At 32.8% G+C, this 13,595-nt stretch overlaps 2 protein-coding genes across 2 annotated transcripts; both read right to left on the bottom strand.

Annotated features, from left to right (window-relative positions):
• Positions 1–395: 395 nt before the first annotated feature.
• Positions 396–3,867, bottom strand: LOC131847223 (arylphorin-like). The gene is made up of 5 exons (XM_059196717.1): positions 3,760–3,867; positions 2,881–3,014; positions 1,908–2,741; positions 1,662–1,828; positions 396–1,364 (listed from the first exon to the last, which is right to left on the bottom strand). Exons 1-5 carry the CDS (start codon positions 3,845–3,847, stop codon positions 485–487), a joined length of 2,103 nt encoding a protein of 700 aa, XP_059052700.1. The 5' UTR covers positions 3,848–3,867; the 3' UTR covers positions 396–484.
• A 4,113-nt stretch (positions 3,868–7,980) lies between these two features.
• On the bottom strand, positions 7,981–12,337 carry LOC131847222 (arylphorin-like). The gene is made up of 5 exons (XM_059196715.1): positions 12,213–12,337; positions 11,299–11,432; positions 9,914–10,747; positions 9,671–9,837; positions 7,981–8,938 (listed from the first exon to the last, which is right to left on the bottom strand). The coding sequence occupies exons 1-5, from the start codon at positions 12,298–12,300 to the stop codon at positions 8,059–8,061; spliced, it is 2,103 nt and encodes a 700-aa protein (XP_059052698.1). The 5' UTR covers positions 12,301–12,337; the 3' UTR covers positions 7,981–8,058.
• Positions 12,338–13,595: the final 1,258 nt, after the last annotated feature.

The raw sequence follows: 13,595 nt of genomic DNA, 5'->3' as shown, positions 1-13,595 counted from the left end.
TTTTTTTATTTGATAACTGGCATTTGTTGTACGTGCACCATACAAATTTGATCAATGTCATCAATTATGATCAATTATGCTCAATAGTAGATAAACAGGTTCAAAAATAGTTCTAAACAGATTCTAAAGAGCAGTGGTGAACCGCTACATGTGTGAAGCGCCTACAATATTTTTAACGGAGTAGTAGTGATTAGTTTTTTCAGTTTTTTCAGATTATTTTTCGTCTAGGTTTTACTAAGTAATCGGAAATACTTCATAAATATGGCTACACATACCTATGTAGTCAACATTATCGATGAGTCAGACATTTCCCTACCAACTGATGCGAGATGCATTGCTACTTTATAATCAGTCAGTAGGTAGGTAGGTCTGGGTTCGAATAAAGAAACAAGAAGAAAACGAGTGATTTAGTTTATTTGACATAAACAAAACATTGCTAATATTTTATTCACTGACACTGTTTGTAAATACTTTCTCTCTCCTTTTAGTGCTTAGGAACTTGGTTTTGGCTCCAGTAAGAAGTATAATAAGGGTATATTTCACCTTCTTGGTAAATGTAGACATCCTTAAAGTACATATTTGGCTGAGTGAAGTAGTAAGGCATGGTCACAGGGCGATCGAACGGATAACCGAAAGGTTTGTTATCTACCACAAATTCTTTCATTGCTTCCCACTCTTTCACCGGAGCTTGATATGGGTAAACATATACGAATAACTGTAATGGGAAACCACCAGCAGTACCTCTAGGCAACATAAGCCTCCTCGGCGCGTACAAAAATTTGTTAGCCATGTAGTATGGCACTTTACCATTTTGTAAAAGCTGATAAATCTGAGATACTGATACAGAGTCATCCTTGAATAGGAAGAATTCCTCGGATTTACGCACAATCTGGTTTTGTCCTGAAGTGAGCTTATGTGTAAACCAGTCTAATTCCAGGAAATTCATCCAGTTATCTTCCAAACTGATAGGTAGACCATTGCCGTCATATTTTGGACCAATGAATACCTTGAAGACTACTTCAGCTTCAACATCTGACTTGATATCAATCGTTAGAGAGAATGGCTTGTTGTTCAATCGAGGTTGGCGGACAATGAAAGAGGGAGACGAGCTCTCGAGTTGTTGCTCAGACAAGTAAACGGCATTGGTTACGTTCCAGTCAAAGTAATCGAAGTAAGTAATTAGTTTGTCAACCTTCACGTCATTAATCTTCACGCCAACGTAATGAAGAACATCCTGAGAGTAGGGTTCTAAGTACTCTTTGTACTGAATAATGTAGTCCAGGATTCTGGCGTAGAGTTGGTAGAAAGCTGGATCTCGCAACGAAGTTTGGTAAAAGTCCAAAGCGGTGGGTACGTTCAAATATCTGTAATAAAAGAAAATATTAGATTATCAGTAATTAATACTCTGTATAGCATACAGGTCATTTTAAGTCTTTTGATCGGGAATTCAGTTTCAATTATTGAGTATATAATATAAATTACAGTATAATAAAATATTAGGTAAAAACTCTGTATTATATACAAGAGCATATACTCATGATACCTTTTCATCATCAGTGTACAATGGATGACAGAAAGATAATGATGACTTACTAATGTAGAAGTATCCATAAGAATCTAATTGTAAATTAAATATTTTGCTATATTTTTAATGTACTTACTCGTCAGAAATTCTAGGAGCACCTCCAAGAATACGACGGGCAGCTACTTCATATGATCGCCAATAATGCCTGTGTGGCACATTATCGTAAAGATCATAATTGGCTTGCCAATAATTACCAACGAAGTTTATTGATTTAGAGTTGTACAAGTCGACTTCTTGCTTGTACTGAAAAGTAATATAACGTTATTTCAATTGTGTTATTTGTAACGATTAGGAAAGAAAAAAAGTTAAAAACGATACTTACAGCCTTAAACTGGCCCTTCTGTAGAAACTGGAGGAAGGTCTTCTCATAGGTATCAATAAATTGAATATCCTCCATATTATCACCAGTACCCATATAGTAATCACCATTTCTTTGAGCGAAAGGTAGTTGGTAAGGACCCAAATATGGATAGTATCCAGTTTCCAATTTACCGAACCAATTGAATCTTGGTATCTCACCCAATCCATTAGAAAGACGTTCAAGATAATAACGAGATAAAATTTGTTGATACACGTAAAAGTATATTTCGCCTCTACGTTCCTTGAATGGTCCAATAGCATTTTCTCCTTTTTCCCAGAAAGGTACTTTATTATGGAAGTAATAGTAGTATGAATTCCAACCAATATCTTCGGTGAAGTATGATATTAGGTTTTCGTTATCTTCATAAGTTAATGGACCAGAATAATTAGCGTAGAAATAGTAAGCATTATCCTTAGCTAATACACCATAATACTGAGATGACTCTGGTAAAATCAAGCCTTTCTGCATCTGTACACGATAAATCTTGTAGAGTATATCTAAGTTCACGAAATATTCTGGCCATATCTCATACGGAGCTGGTAAAACTATGCCTCTAGTATCATGGCGTTGAATGACTGCCATATAAAACGCATATACAAATTGACCCTCGTTCAACCAAACACGTGCAAAAGCTGCAGTTTTGTAGAAGGTTTCAAAATCTTTAGCATAATAGAAGAGTCTGTACAAAGCTATGACTTCCGCAGCCTGATTCTCATATAATATAGAGAATACTTCATTTTTGGGCATGAAACCCGCCTTATACAATGATAAAAATTCGGTTACGACTTCTCGTTGCTGAAATAAAAATTATAATAATTATCCACCATTATTTTAACATAGACCAAATCGAATTATAATAAACTAATTTTATATTAACATTTTATCGCTTAGAAGTTTACTATTTTTACTAATACAACGTTAAGTTTTTACTAACCGTATAAGATTCGATGTTGGCTTCAATATTATACTCCTTACCAATTTTGTAGTATACATCTTCAGGGTCAACCTGTTTCCAATTCTCCAAAAGCAATAAAACTTTTCTTTGGATATCTACGAGACTGGGGTCGACTGCAAAGAAAATATTTAAAGAATTATTTATAAGACGAAGATTGAAAGTTGCGCCAGTTACGGACAGTTTCGGTCATATCGCAAATTGTCACAATCTGTTACCACGCAGATTGAGCGGATATGGGAATGTTATGCGGAAGAAAGAGGATAATGTTTTAAGGAAAGTGTATAATGTGAACGTGGATGGATGGAAAGGGAGACGATGCCCTAACCAAGATGGATGGATTGTATGAAAGATGATAAAAATAAAAGGAGAGTATGCTCAGATATGACAGCCGATAGAGATCAGTGGAAGAGAATGACATAGTGTGCCGACCCCAAATAATGGGATAAAGGCAAGGCAATATTTGATTATGGAATAAAATATATGTATATGTATTAAGGAATAATATGTATTATTTTTATTTTAAATGTCAAACAGCAAGGGAGTGCGTTTTTGAAATTTGTATCTTCTTAATTTTTTTAAAGCAAATTATTTGAAAATAAGTCTATGTTAAAAAGGACACCTATTTCTACAGTCAAGCAACTAACGTAATGAGTTAAGTCATTCGGATATGACAATGAAATTACTGGATACAAAAACAAGATACCAACGGAATCCCAACGTATAATGGCGTGACTTAATGTCTGTTGTCCATGCTATGATTTATGTAGGTTTCCACGTTCCATCATATGGGTTTTCAGCCTGTTTGCCATTAGTTATATAAAAAATATATAATAGTAAAAAAGATATAATTTTTCTTACGAGTTGCTGTTTTCACTTCGTGATGGTATTGCGGGTAAACAGCGGCGGCCAGGCCGATAAGCGCCGCTAATATTAGGACAGTCTTCATTGTCACCAACGCCAGAAGCCAACTGTGCCATGACAACTAATTCCCAACTGTTATATACTACCCCTTATCATTTGTCAAGTAACCGATTGTTATAAAAAATAGTGATGTATAACAGAGTTATCACTAGAGGTCCATTTCCAAAACATATTATGATCCGATAATTATAATAGCATGACTTTCTAGATAATTGTATGTTATTCTATTATTCATTTTTATGCTATTTATTGAAACGGGAATTTTGGTTATACCTATTGTTGATAAATAGAAATTGTTGTATAGATTATTTTAACAATGTAAAATGAAAATATGTACATAAAAGACTTGACTGACTTATTATGTTATGAAAACCATTTTATGATTAGTCTCTAGTGCAGAATGTCCTGAAATGGCATATGTGCCATAATAAATTATTTAGTAGTTGAGTTAAGACATTATGAATGCGAATTCGTCCGCCTATCACATTTAACTTGAAGATAGATTGTAAAACAAGGACGGACATAGGCCACTTTCTATTAGATAATAATCGGAAAGGGAGTGTAATGAAATATGAATAAATAAATATGATAAAATAGAATCCTAGAAATATAATTTATGAGAATGTTTGGATGTACATTGTTCAATGACGGCAAAACAAAATTTGTTACATAGATAAAATATATTACTATCTAGATTAATACAGAAAACATTTTTGTCCGTATTGTCTTGGCCGGCGTATTGATGATCGCCATGTGTGTAGTCAAATTGTAAGTATTGTAATTTTTTATTTTTCATTCATGATGAAGGACTCCTACAAAGCAATTCTTTCACAATAATGTTACCACCTTATATTATCTATTACAATATATATACTATAATTCGGCTGTTTTAGGGTACGAATATCATTAACACTACGGTCTTTGAAGAATATATTGCTTTACACTTCGTTACATAAATAACAAAATAATATAATAATAGCCCTTGCTGCAGGAGTTGGCCTTCAGTCACTCCATAAGTCCCCCCGCGAACCTTCATTACCATGCTCTCGACTTGCTTCATATCGTTTCGTGATTCTGTAAAGATCGGCTGCGGGTAAAAGTATGGGAAGGGTTCGAAAAAAAGTTAATAGTTAAGGTCTGTTATGATATATAAAATCCGTAACATTTAATAGCGGCACGAAGTTTTAATTTATTTCGTCACTTTAATTATTTATTTAAAAGTAACTATCTGGGCGAACACCTTACATTCTTACAATCAAATTATGTCACACGATAGCCATTTTAATATGTAATGTTATAATAATATTTAAAGAGACTTTCCGTGATTTTTTTTTATGTTTCAATAGTTATTTTACTATTCGGAGCAGAGGCAACTAAACTGGTTATAAGTGGTGTAACTAATCCAACTTTATTGAGGTTAAGGTGATTGGTAGTAATGTGGATTGATTATTTTATTGCTAGCAATGTACCATGTCAAGTTGACCTCCACGCGGTTCCCCCTGGAAACCATCGTAATAAATTCACCAAGAATTGACCAAGGGCTAACTGACCTGACCTCATGCGCCACTGGTGCCCCGCCAGCGTAAACCGTTAGCGCAGGCGGGTCCACCATTCCGTTTATCATCCTTAAAAAAACCCAACTTTATTTTATATACAGAGAAATATTTCGTAAATAAATCCTTTATGTAGTCTATACTGATCGATAAATGTATACTCCAGGTTGCGAGCAAGACCTGTATATTAATATGTACGTACCAAACCATTCTCCTCTTTTCTTCGCCAGTCGTGTAATAATTAATGAATTTTTATAATGTCTTCGTTCAATAACAAGTAAAATATTGCCCACTTTTTTAATCGCATAAGTATTGTTTCAGTTATAATCATCAAATGAAATGTAGGTACGAACATTTCATAAATAACGTGTCTATATCAATTAACTTTTTTTTAAGAAGAAAAGAGTGGAATGTAAGAAACTTATAGAGAAATAGACAAAAATTTTACGTCCGACACGTCCGCTTTACGTCCGACAGTCGCGGGTTCGATTCCTCGCACGGTACAAATATTTGTATTCATGAGCATGATTTTTTGTATCGGTCTGGGTATTTTCTATGTATATTATGTATGTATTTACAAAAAAAGATAGATACTTTTTTTGTACTTATATCATTGGTCTACTACCCACAACACAAACCCGCTAACTTGGGACTAGATGGCGCTGTTTGAATTGTCCAAGGATTAAAAAAAATGTAAAAATATATTATTTTACATTCGAGGACGTGAGTATAACATGTGCATTTTTTTATTGGAATTTAATAATTTTATGTAACTTTTAACATGACAGCCCACCTGATAATAAGTTGTATTTATTGCCTATATATAGGAACAGCACCACGTATAACTTCTGTGATACCACTCATATGTTGTTATTTCAAAGAACTAAGATGTTATGCCAATGGAGACATATCATGCAATTTCATTGCTTTATCTCACACTTCAACATAAACAGCAAGCTGCTTGGCAGCTGAGATAGGTGAGACAAAGATGCCCACGCCAACGACAACTATCTATGTTTGTTATATGGTAGGATGTAGCTATTAAAGCCATTTAATTTCTACGGCATATTAATTCCTAGATAACGAGTATTGATGAGGAAAAATTATAATTTATTCTATTCCAGTATTCCCTCGGTTTGAGCACTGTCTTATGCTCCGTTTTCTTGGCGAAGAAGGACTTTGATTCTAATAGCCATCCCCATTGCAACAAAATATATCTAAACTTCTTGTAACTAATTAGCTTTATTCTCATTCTACCATCCTCTACTAGTGCCCAACCAGTATAGAATGTTAACGCACGCATCCACGTATATATTATCCATTTATAGCAAAATTTAATATTTATCTACCAGACCGTATATCAGGCGTATTAGACATGTATGGATTTGTCAGTTATAGTTTATTTGGTTTGAATAACGGTTTTTGCAATAATTTTAATATGTAGATAGATAGATAATAGTTTTTATTTGTATCTTAGTACACACATACAGGCTTAATTATAACATCAAATGACAAGTACCTACAATATAACAATTCAATAAAGGGTAAACCTGCATGTGTGTGCTACAGCAATACAAAATTGGTACATAGCTCAGTGTGGAGAATCACTCAAAGAGCAAAACACTGATTTTCAGCTATGTCCTCGAGGTTGAATAATGTACCTTGTATATTTTTTTTAATAAACTAAAATGAACTGAACGAAATAATGTGAAATAAATAAGTAATAAAAGAACTTGGAAAGTACGAATTACAGTTAGAGTACCAGAACTTTATAAATACCGAGATACCACAATTTAATTTGATATATATGAATACTATGAACAGGAATATAATAAATGTGTAAAAGAAATAATAATTATAGCCATGAAGGAGTGAAAAATGTCTTAATGGAAAGGAAAACAATTAGAATATTACTGCGCTCTGTCACCAGAACAACTTAGTTTTTGTTGCTGTAATAGGTGTGTTTTTATATGTTTTTTAAATGTATATTGAGATGTAATATTTCTGATGGGTGGTGGAATATTGTTCCAACATTTAGTTGCCCGGTAACGAAAGCTGCCAGTAAAAGCTACAGTTTTGTGACGTTGAAGCGACAAAGGTGGACGAATAGACCTACATGGGTACCGCTTATCAAATGTAGAAAAGTTCAGCTTACAGTATAGATATTCCGGACTTTTAAATTCTATTAGACCGAACAACAAACATGCCATATATGTATACGTATAATTAGTGAAAATCACGGGATCTTACCACGTTTTATATTTATTTACTGAGTTCCCGATATTTCGGCAGTATTTCAGCCGCCATGATCACGGGTAAACTGATCTGTTTACCCGGTAGATTTTTCCCTAATTATATGTAGAAATAATGACCACGTCAAATTTAAAACAGTATATAATTTAATTATGCTTTTAATGCATTATGCTACTCATTACTGTTTTTAAATTTTAATTATCATAAATATATTATAGAAACAATATATATATACTTTAATTAGAATTCAGCTAGAGAAGCTACATAACTACATAAATTGTGTACATCTAAATAAATGTATATAAATTTCATATTTATAATTTTTAAAGGAAGTAAAGAAAAGGAAAGTCAATCTACAAAAGTACAGATATTATTTATTTATCATTTTATTACATAATAGATACCGTTTATTTACTCTTTCTCTCTCCTTTTAGTGTTTAGGGACCTGGTTTTGGCTCCAGTAAGAAGTATAATACGGGTACTCTTCACCTTCCATGTAAACGTTAACATCCTCGAAGTACATGTTAGGCTGATCGAAGTAATAGGATTGAGACACAGGACGATCGAAAGGATAACCGAAAGGCTTGTTGTCTACAACGTATTGTGCAAACGATTCCCATTCCTTAACTGGCGCTTGGTATGGGTACACAAATACGAAGAACTGGAGTGGGAAACCACCCTCAGATCCTCTAGGCAGTATCAGTCTCCTAGGCAAGTAAATGAATTTTTCAACCATATAAGACGGTACCTGACCATTCCTCAAAAGCTCGTAGATCTTAGACACAGATACTGAATCTTCCTTGTAGAAGAAGAAGTTTTCAGATTTGCGTGCAATCTTGTTCTGTCCCGAAGTGAGCTTATACGTAAACCAGTCGAGTTCTATGAAATTCATCCAGTTGTCTTCTAAACTAATAGGAAGTCCATTGCCGTCATATTTAGGACCAATGAAGATCTTAACGACTACTTCGGACTCAACGTCTGATTTGATATCAATGTTTACGGTGAATGGGTTGTGGTTCAAACGAGGTTGACGGACAATATAAGACGGAGACGAGGTGTCGAGTTGTTGTTCAGTCAGGTAAACCGCATTAGTAACGTTCCAGTCAAAATATTCGAAGAAAGTGACTAGTTTGTCAACTTTTACATCGTTAATTTTAACGCCACTGTAATGAAGTACATCCTGAGAGTACGGCTCCAAGTACTCTTTGTATTGAATAATGTAGTCTAAGATCTTTGCGAAGAGCTGGTAGAAGGCAGGATCGCGCATTGAAGTCTGGTAGAAGTCCAAAGCGGTCGGTAGGTTCAAGTTTCTGAAAACAAGTTAAAGTTCAATAATAGGCTCACTTGAGTTATTGGCTAAAGTCTAGTAGATCGTTTTAAAAATAAGAAATTTAGTGATAAAAATTATGTTCTAAATGTCATAAAATGCTATTGTTGAATATTCGCCTGCTTGAGAAAAATTAAAATTGATTTCTGTTTATTTGACAATAGACCACTGCAATTTTATTAATATGCTGTATACCTGTATGTCTCGTATAAGTATACAAAACCAATAGCATCATTGGAGCAACTTATAAAATCACTCACTGACCAGTACAGCAAGGTACCGAATAAATAATTATTTGAAAGGAAATACGTAGTAAATATGTAATGTACATCTACCCAATAAAAAACCTTGTGTGATAATAACAAATATTTAACTAAATCTTTTATAACAATCCAAATGAATCCGATAGATGATTATAAAACCGAAAAATATTAATAGCATTTTCTCGGTTTAGTAGGAGTTAGAATCAGTTTTCCAATCAGTTGAAATCCGTTGCGTAATTTTTAAAGATTTAAGCATACATAGGGACAGACAGCGACAGCGACTTTGTTTTGTACTATATAATTATAATAATAATGATGATAACCATGTCAAGTGTTACGTTCACCATAACGCCTATAGTTGTTAACATACCATAACATAACATATATAATTACTCTAATAATGTAGTAGAAGATATGTCATTTTTATATCTATCTGTAATAGTAGTACTTACTCATATGACACTTGAGGAGCACCACCGAGAATGCGACGAGCAACAGCCTCATATGATCGCCAGTAATTCCTGGGCGGTACATTTTCATACAGATCCATATTAGATTGCCAATAGTTACCGACGAAGTTAATCGATTTCGAGCTGTATAGATCAACATCTTGCTTGTACTGAAAAAGAAATGAAAATTAGAGTTTTTGCCTATTCAACTCTATATATAACAAAAAAAATAGAATATATACTTACAGCCTTGAACTGGCCCCTTTGTAGGAATTGTAAGAAAGACTTCTCATACATATCCAGAAACTGAATGTCTTCAATATTTTCACCGCTAGGCAAGTAATAGTCGTCGCTTCTCTGAGCAAATGGCACTTGGTATGTTCCTAATACCGGGTAATAACTAGTTTCGTATTTGTCAAACCAACTAAATCGCGGCACTTCTCCCAGTCCGTTGGCAAGACGTTCAAGATAGTATCGAGCCAGAATTTTTTGATAGGTGTAATAGTATATTTCACCTCGACGTTCCTTGAAGGGGCCAATAATATCTTTACCATGTCCCCAGAACGGCAATTTGTTGTGGAAATAGTAGTAATATGAATTCCAACCAATATCTTCAATGAAGTAAGATATTAAATTTTCATTGTCTTCATATGTCAAAGGACCAGAGTAGTTGGCATAAAAGTAGTAAGAATTGTCTTGAGATAATATGCCATAGTATTTGCCTTGATCTGGTATAATCAAGCCGTTCTGCATCTGGACACGGTAGATCTTGGACAAGATATCCCTGTTAATGAAATATTCTGGCCATATTTCATACGGAGCTGGTAAAACTATGCCTCTAGTATCATGACGTTGAATTACTGCCACGTAGAATGCATATACGAATAGGCCTTCATTCATCCAAACACGTGCAAATGCTGCGGTTTTGTAGAAGGTTTCCAAATCTTTAGCATAGTATAAAAGCCCATACAAAGCTTTGACTTCCAGAACTTGATCTTCAAAGAACACTGAGAATATTTCATTTTTAGATAGGAAACCGGCCTTATATAATGATAAAAATTCATTCACGACTTCCCGGTTCTGAAATGTTAATAATTATGTGAATTCTGTGTTCTGTATATTACCAAAAAATGCATAAAAAATAATTTCAAATACTTTTTGTAAATTCAAACTTATTCAAATAGTAACTAACTACAAGTATATATGAAATAGTAATTGTGTATACATATCTATAACTCAACTTCCAACTATCATACAGTGCAGTATCAGAAGAGTTTCTCCCGCGAACATACAGTTTGCGGAATTAATTGTATGCCAAGATTTTCATTACAACGAGACTACATCGTGGAGTTTTTCAGTAAGGTTTCTTAAGGGTGTGTAACGCACATGTAACACCCCGAGTATTTTAGGCTCCATAAGCTACGATAATCGATGACAAAGCCATATGATATATGCATAGTCCATATGTCCATATATCATTAGGAGCATTGTGCAATAAAAAATCTATTTGCACGAATTTCATCACTGTAGTGAAATTTGTAATAAAATTGCGATGAATGCTACATAGAGTTTTACCTACATTATATCTATTGAATTATTTTTTTTATCTATCTTTTGAATTTTGTGCTTACCGTGTAAGAATTGATGTTTGCTTCAATACTGTATTCTTTACCAATTTTATAATACTCATCGTCAGTATTAACTTGTTTCCAGTTCTCCAAAAGCAACAAAACTTTTCTTTGGATATCTACAAGATTGGAGTCAACTGCAAAAAATATTATGAAAGTAAAGAAAAAGTAATCCTTTAATTAAATAAATATGTATAGTATATATATGAATAAAGTAATTAATGTTTTTGTATAAAGTTGAAAAAATCTTTATTATAAATTTTTTAGACATTAGTCGTCAAAGTTTAATGTTATATTTATTCGTTCGATGGGTTCAGTATAAGTTTTCTGTATTTACAAAATACAAAATAAAAATTACAAACTACTGTATTTTATTCATATCCTATTTATCCTTAACCCTGTATATGTATATATTGAAGGGCTTCGAAATTAAAATATATAATTTTAAGTAATACTATTATTAGTAAAAATCGGCTGATACTTTTTAAGATATTAGATAGGGTTAAAATAAATAAATAAAAGAAAAATAATTTTGTTCCTACAGACAATATTTAGATTATTATTATTTCTATTTATTGCAATAATATTATTTGTTATAAAAAATTTGAGATAGACTACTTATAACCCGGGATTTCATCCCTGTAGAATTGAAAATTGTTTAATAAAATAAGAAAAAAATTAAAACAAAGAAGTACCCTAAGTTACTCTTTATAATGTTAGCTATCTGCGTGTGATAATTCCATCAATGTCGGTCCAGCCCTTACGGAGATTAGCAGATCAAGCAGACAGACAAAAAAAATAAAATAAATATTTTTATGTAACGTATATACTTTCATATGCGTTTAGTGAAAAGCTGTTTATTTTAAATAATAAATAGTCACTTCAATTTTATTTATTTTTGTAGATATTTTACTTACGTTTTGTAGTTTTCGGGTCAGGATTGTAGTGTGGGTATCCAGCGGCGGCCAGGCCGAATAATGCCGCTAGGATCAGGACAGTCTTCATTGTCACTAAAGCCAGAAGCCAACTGTGCCTCACAATTTAAATTTAGCCATTATATACCACCCCTTATCTTTTGTTCAGCGAGTGATTATAACTATTGGAGATGAATTCGTAAACAGCCATCTCTTGAAGTCCATTTTCAAAATATATGAGTTAATATATTTAATTGACTTTGTACTTGGGTAGAAACAGTATACTACACCAGAATAATCTATTATTAATCAACTAACTTAAAATATCTCAACATAAACTAATAATCTCCGCCTATTACTAGACGACTTTGTGTTTTCTGTGTCTTGCATGATTACAAGATTAATTCTATTATATAACAATATAGAATTGTTTTAATAACATCTTTATAAGAATATAGAAATAGAAATAATCTTTATTTTAATATACTTATAATAGTCATATTTTTTTTAATCTACCACTTATTCGTAACACAGACACATTACATGAAGAATGAGCACTAAACTTGGGTATTGCTCTTTTAAACAAATTTGTTCAAAATTTCATTTTTAAGAATATGGGTAATATACCTATACTTTCGTGATTATTATCCTTGATTACGTAGACATAGACGTAATAATTGCCTATTTCTCTGAGCATATTTAATGACGGTAAGCAATTTATTCCTGCCAAGAACACCACAACTGTGCTGGTGTACGATACTTCATATCATGATCGTCTTTACATGAAAATTAATTGTATAGAATATAAAATAGAACAGAATAGAGGAGAATGGAAATAATTTATGTAAATAAACTTAATTTAAGCACTTTTGAATAATCATAGCAATTTTATTTTAAACTACTTGAGAATGAGAACATCAAGAAACTTGTGTGTTGCTCTTTTAAATAATCCTTGTAAGTTCACATTTTACAAGTCGAAAAGTGTGAATAGTAACTACAAACCAGTACTAATTTGTTAGGGTCAAATATAAAAACACAATAAGATTAAATCAGTCGTAGTGATAAGAGCAGACCAGTCCCTACAAGCAGTACTCGTTCACGAGTATGACAGATGAGCCAGCCATCACTGCGCTCCTTATTTTATTTTTAAATAATTATAAATCCATATCTAAATAGTTAACCAGAGTAAAAGTATTTAAAATAATTATAATGTAACGCAGAAACCACTCTACTCAGTTATTTGCATTCATTTAGTTGGAAAAATCCTTCTTTATAGAATGTATAGTATTTTTATCTTAAAGACAAAACTTACTTCTTTATCTAACAAATTGCTAATTAGCATTATTTATTTCCTATAATATTTCTTATTGTTTTCAACCACCTTCA

The sequence above is a fragment of the Achroia grisella genome, unplaced genomic scaffold (assembly GCF_030625045.1).
Source record: "Achroia grisella isolate CSIRO2021 unplaced genomic scaffold, CSIRO_AGI_Agris_v1 utg516, whole genome shotgun sequence".
NCBI classification, from domain to species: Eukaryota; Metazoa; Arthropoda; class Insecta; order Lepidoptera; family Pyralidae; genus Achroia; species Achroia grisella.
The sequence above is the reverse complement of the archived record's forward strand: the minus strand, read 5'-3'. Positions and strand labels throughout refer to the sequence as shown.

What these genes read in the sequence shown, in the direction of transcription:
- LOC131847223 (XM_059196717.1), bottom strand. Translation starts at nt 3,847, where the DNA reads ATGAAGACTGTCCTAATATTAGCGGCGCTTATCGGCCTGGCCGCCGCT. An exon ending in CCAACATCGAATCTTATACG is followed by an intron (nt 2,742 to 2,880) that starts GTTAGTAAAAAC and finishes TTTTTATTTCAG; the next exon opens with CAACGAGAAGTCGTAACCGA. An exon ending in AGAAGGGCCAGTTTAAGGCT is followed by an intron (nt 1,829 to 1,907) that starts GTAAGTATCGTT and finishes ATTACTTTTCAG; the next exon opens with TACAAGCAAGAAGTCGACTT.
- LOC131847222 (XM_059196715.1), bottom strand. Translation starts at nt 12,300, where the DNA reads ATGAAGACTGTCCTGATCCTAGCGGCATTATTCGGCCTGGCCGCCGCT. An exon ending in TGACCCGAAAACTACAAAAC is followed by an intron (nt 11,433 to 12,212) that starts GTAAGTAAAATA and finishes TATTTTTTGCAG; the next exon opens with TTGACTCCAATCTTGTAGAT. An exon ending in CAAACATCAATTCTTACACG is followed by an intron (nt 10,748 to 11,298) that starts GTAAGCACAAAA and finishes TTAACATTTCAG; the next exon opens with AACCGGGAAGTCGTGAATGA.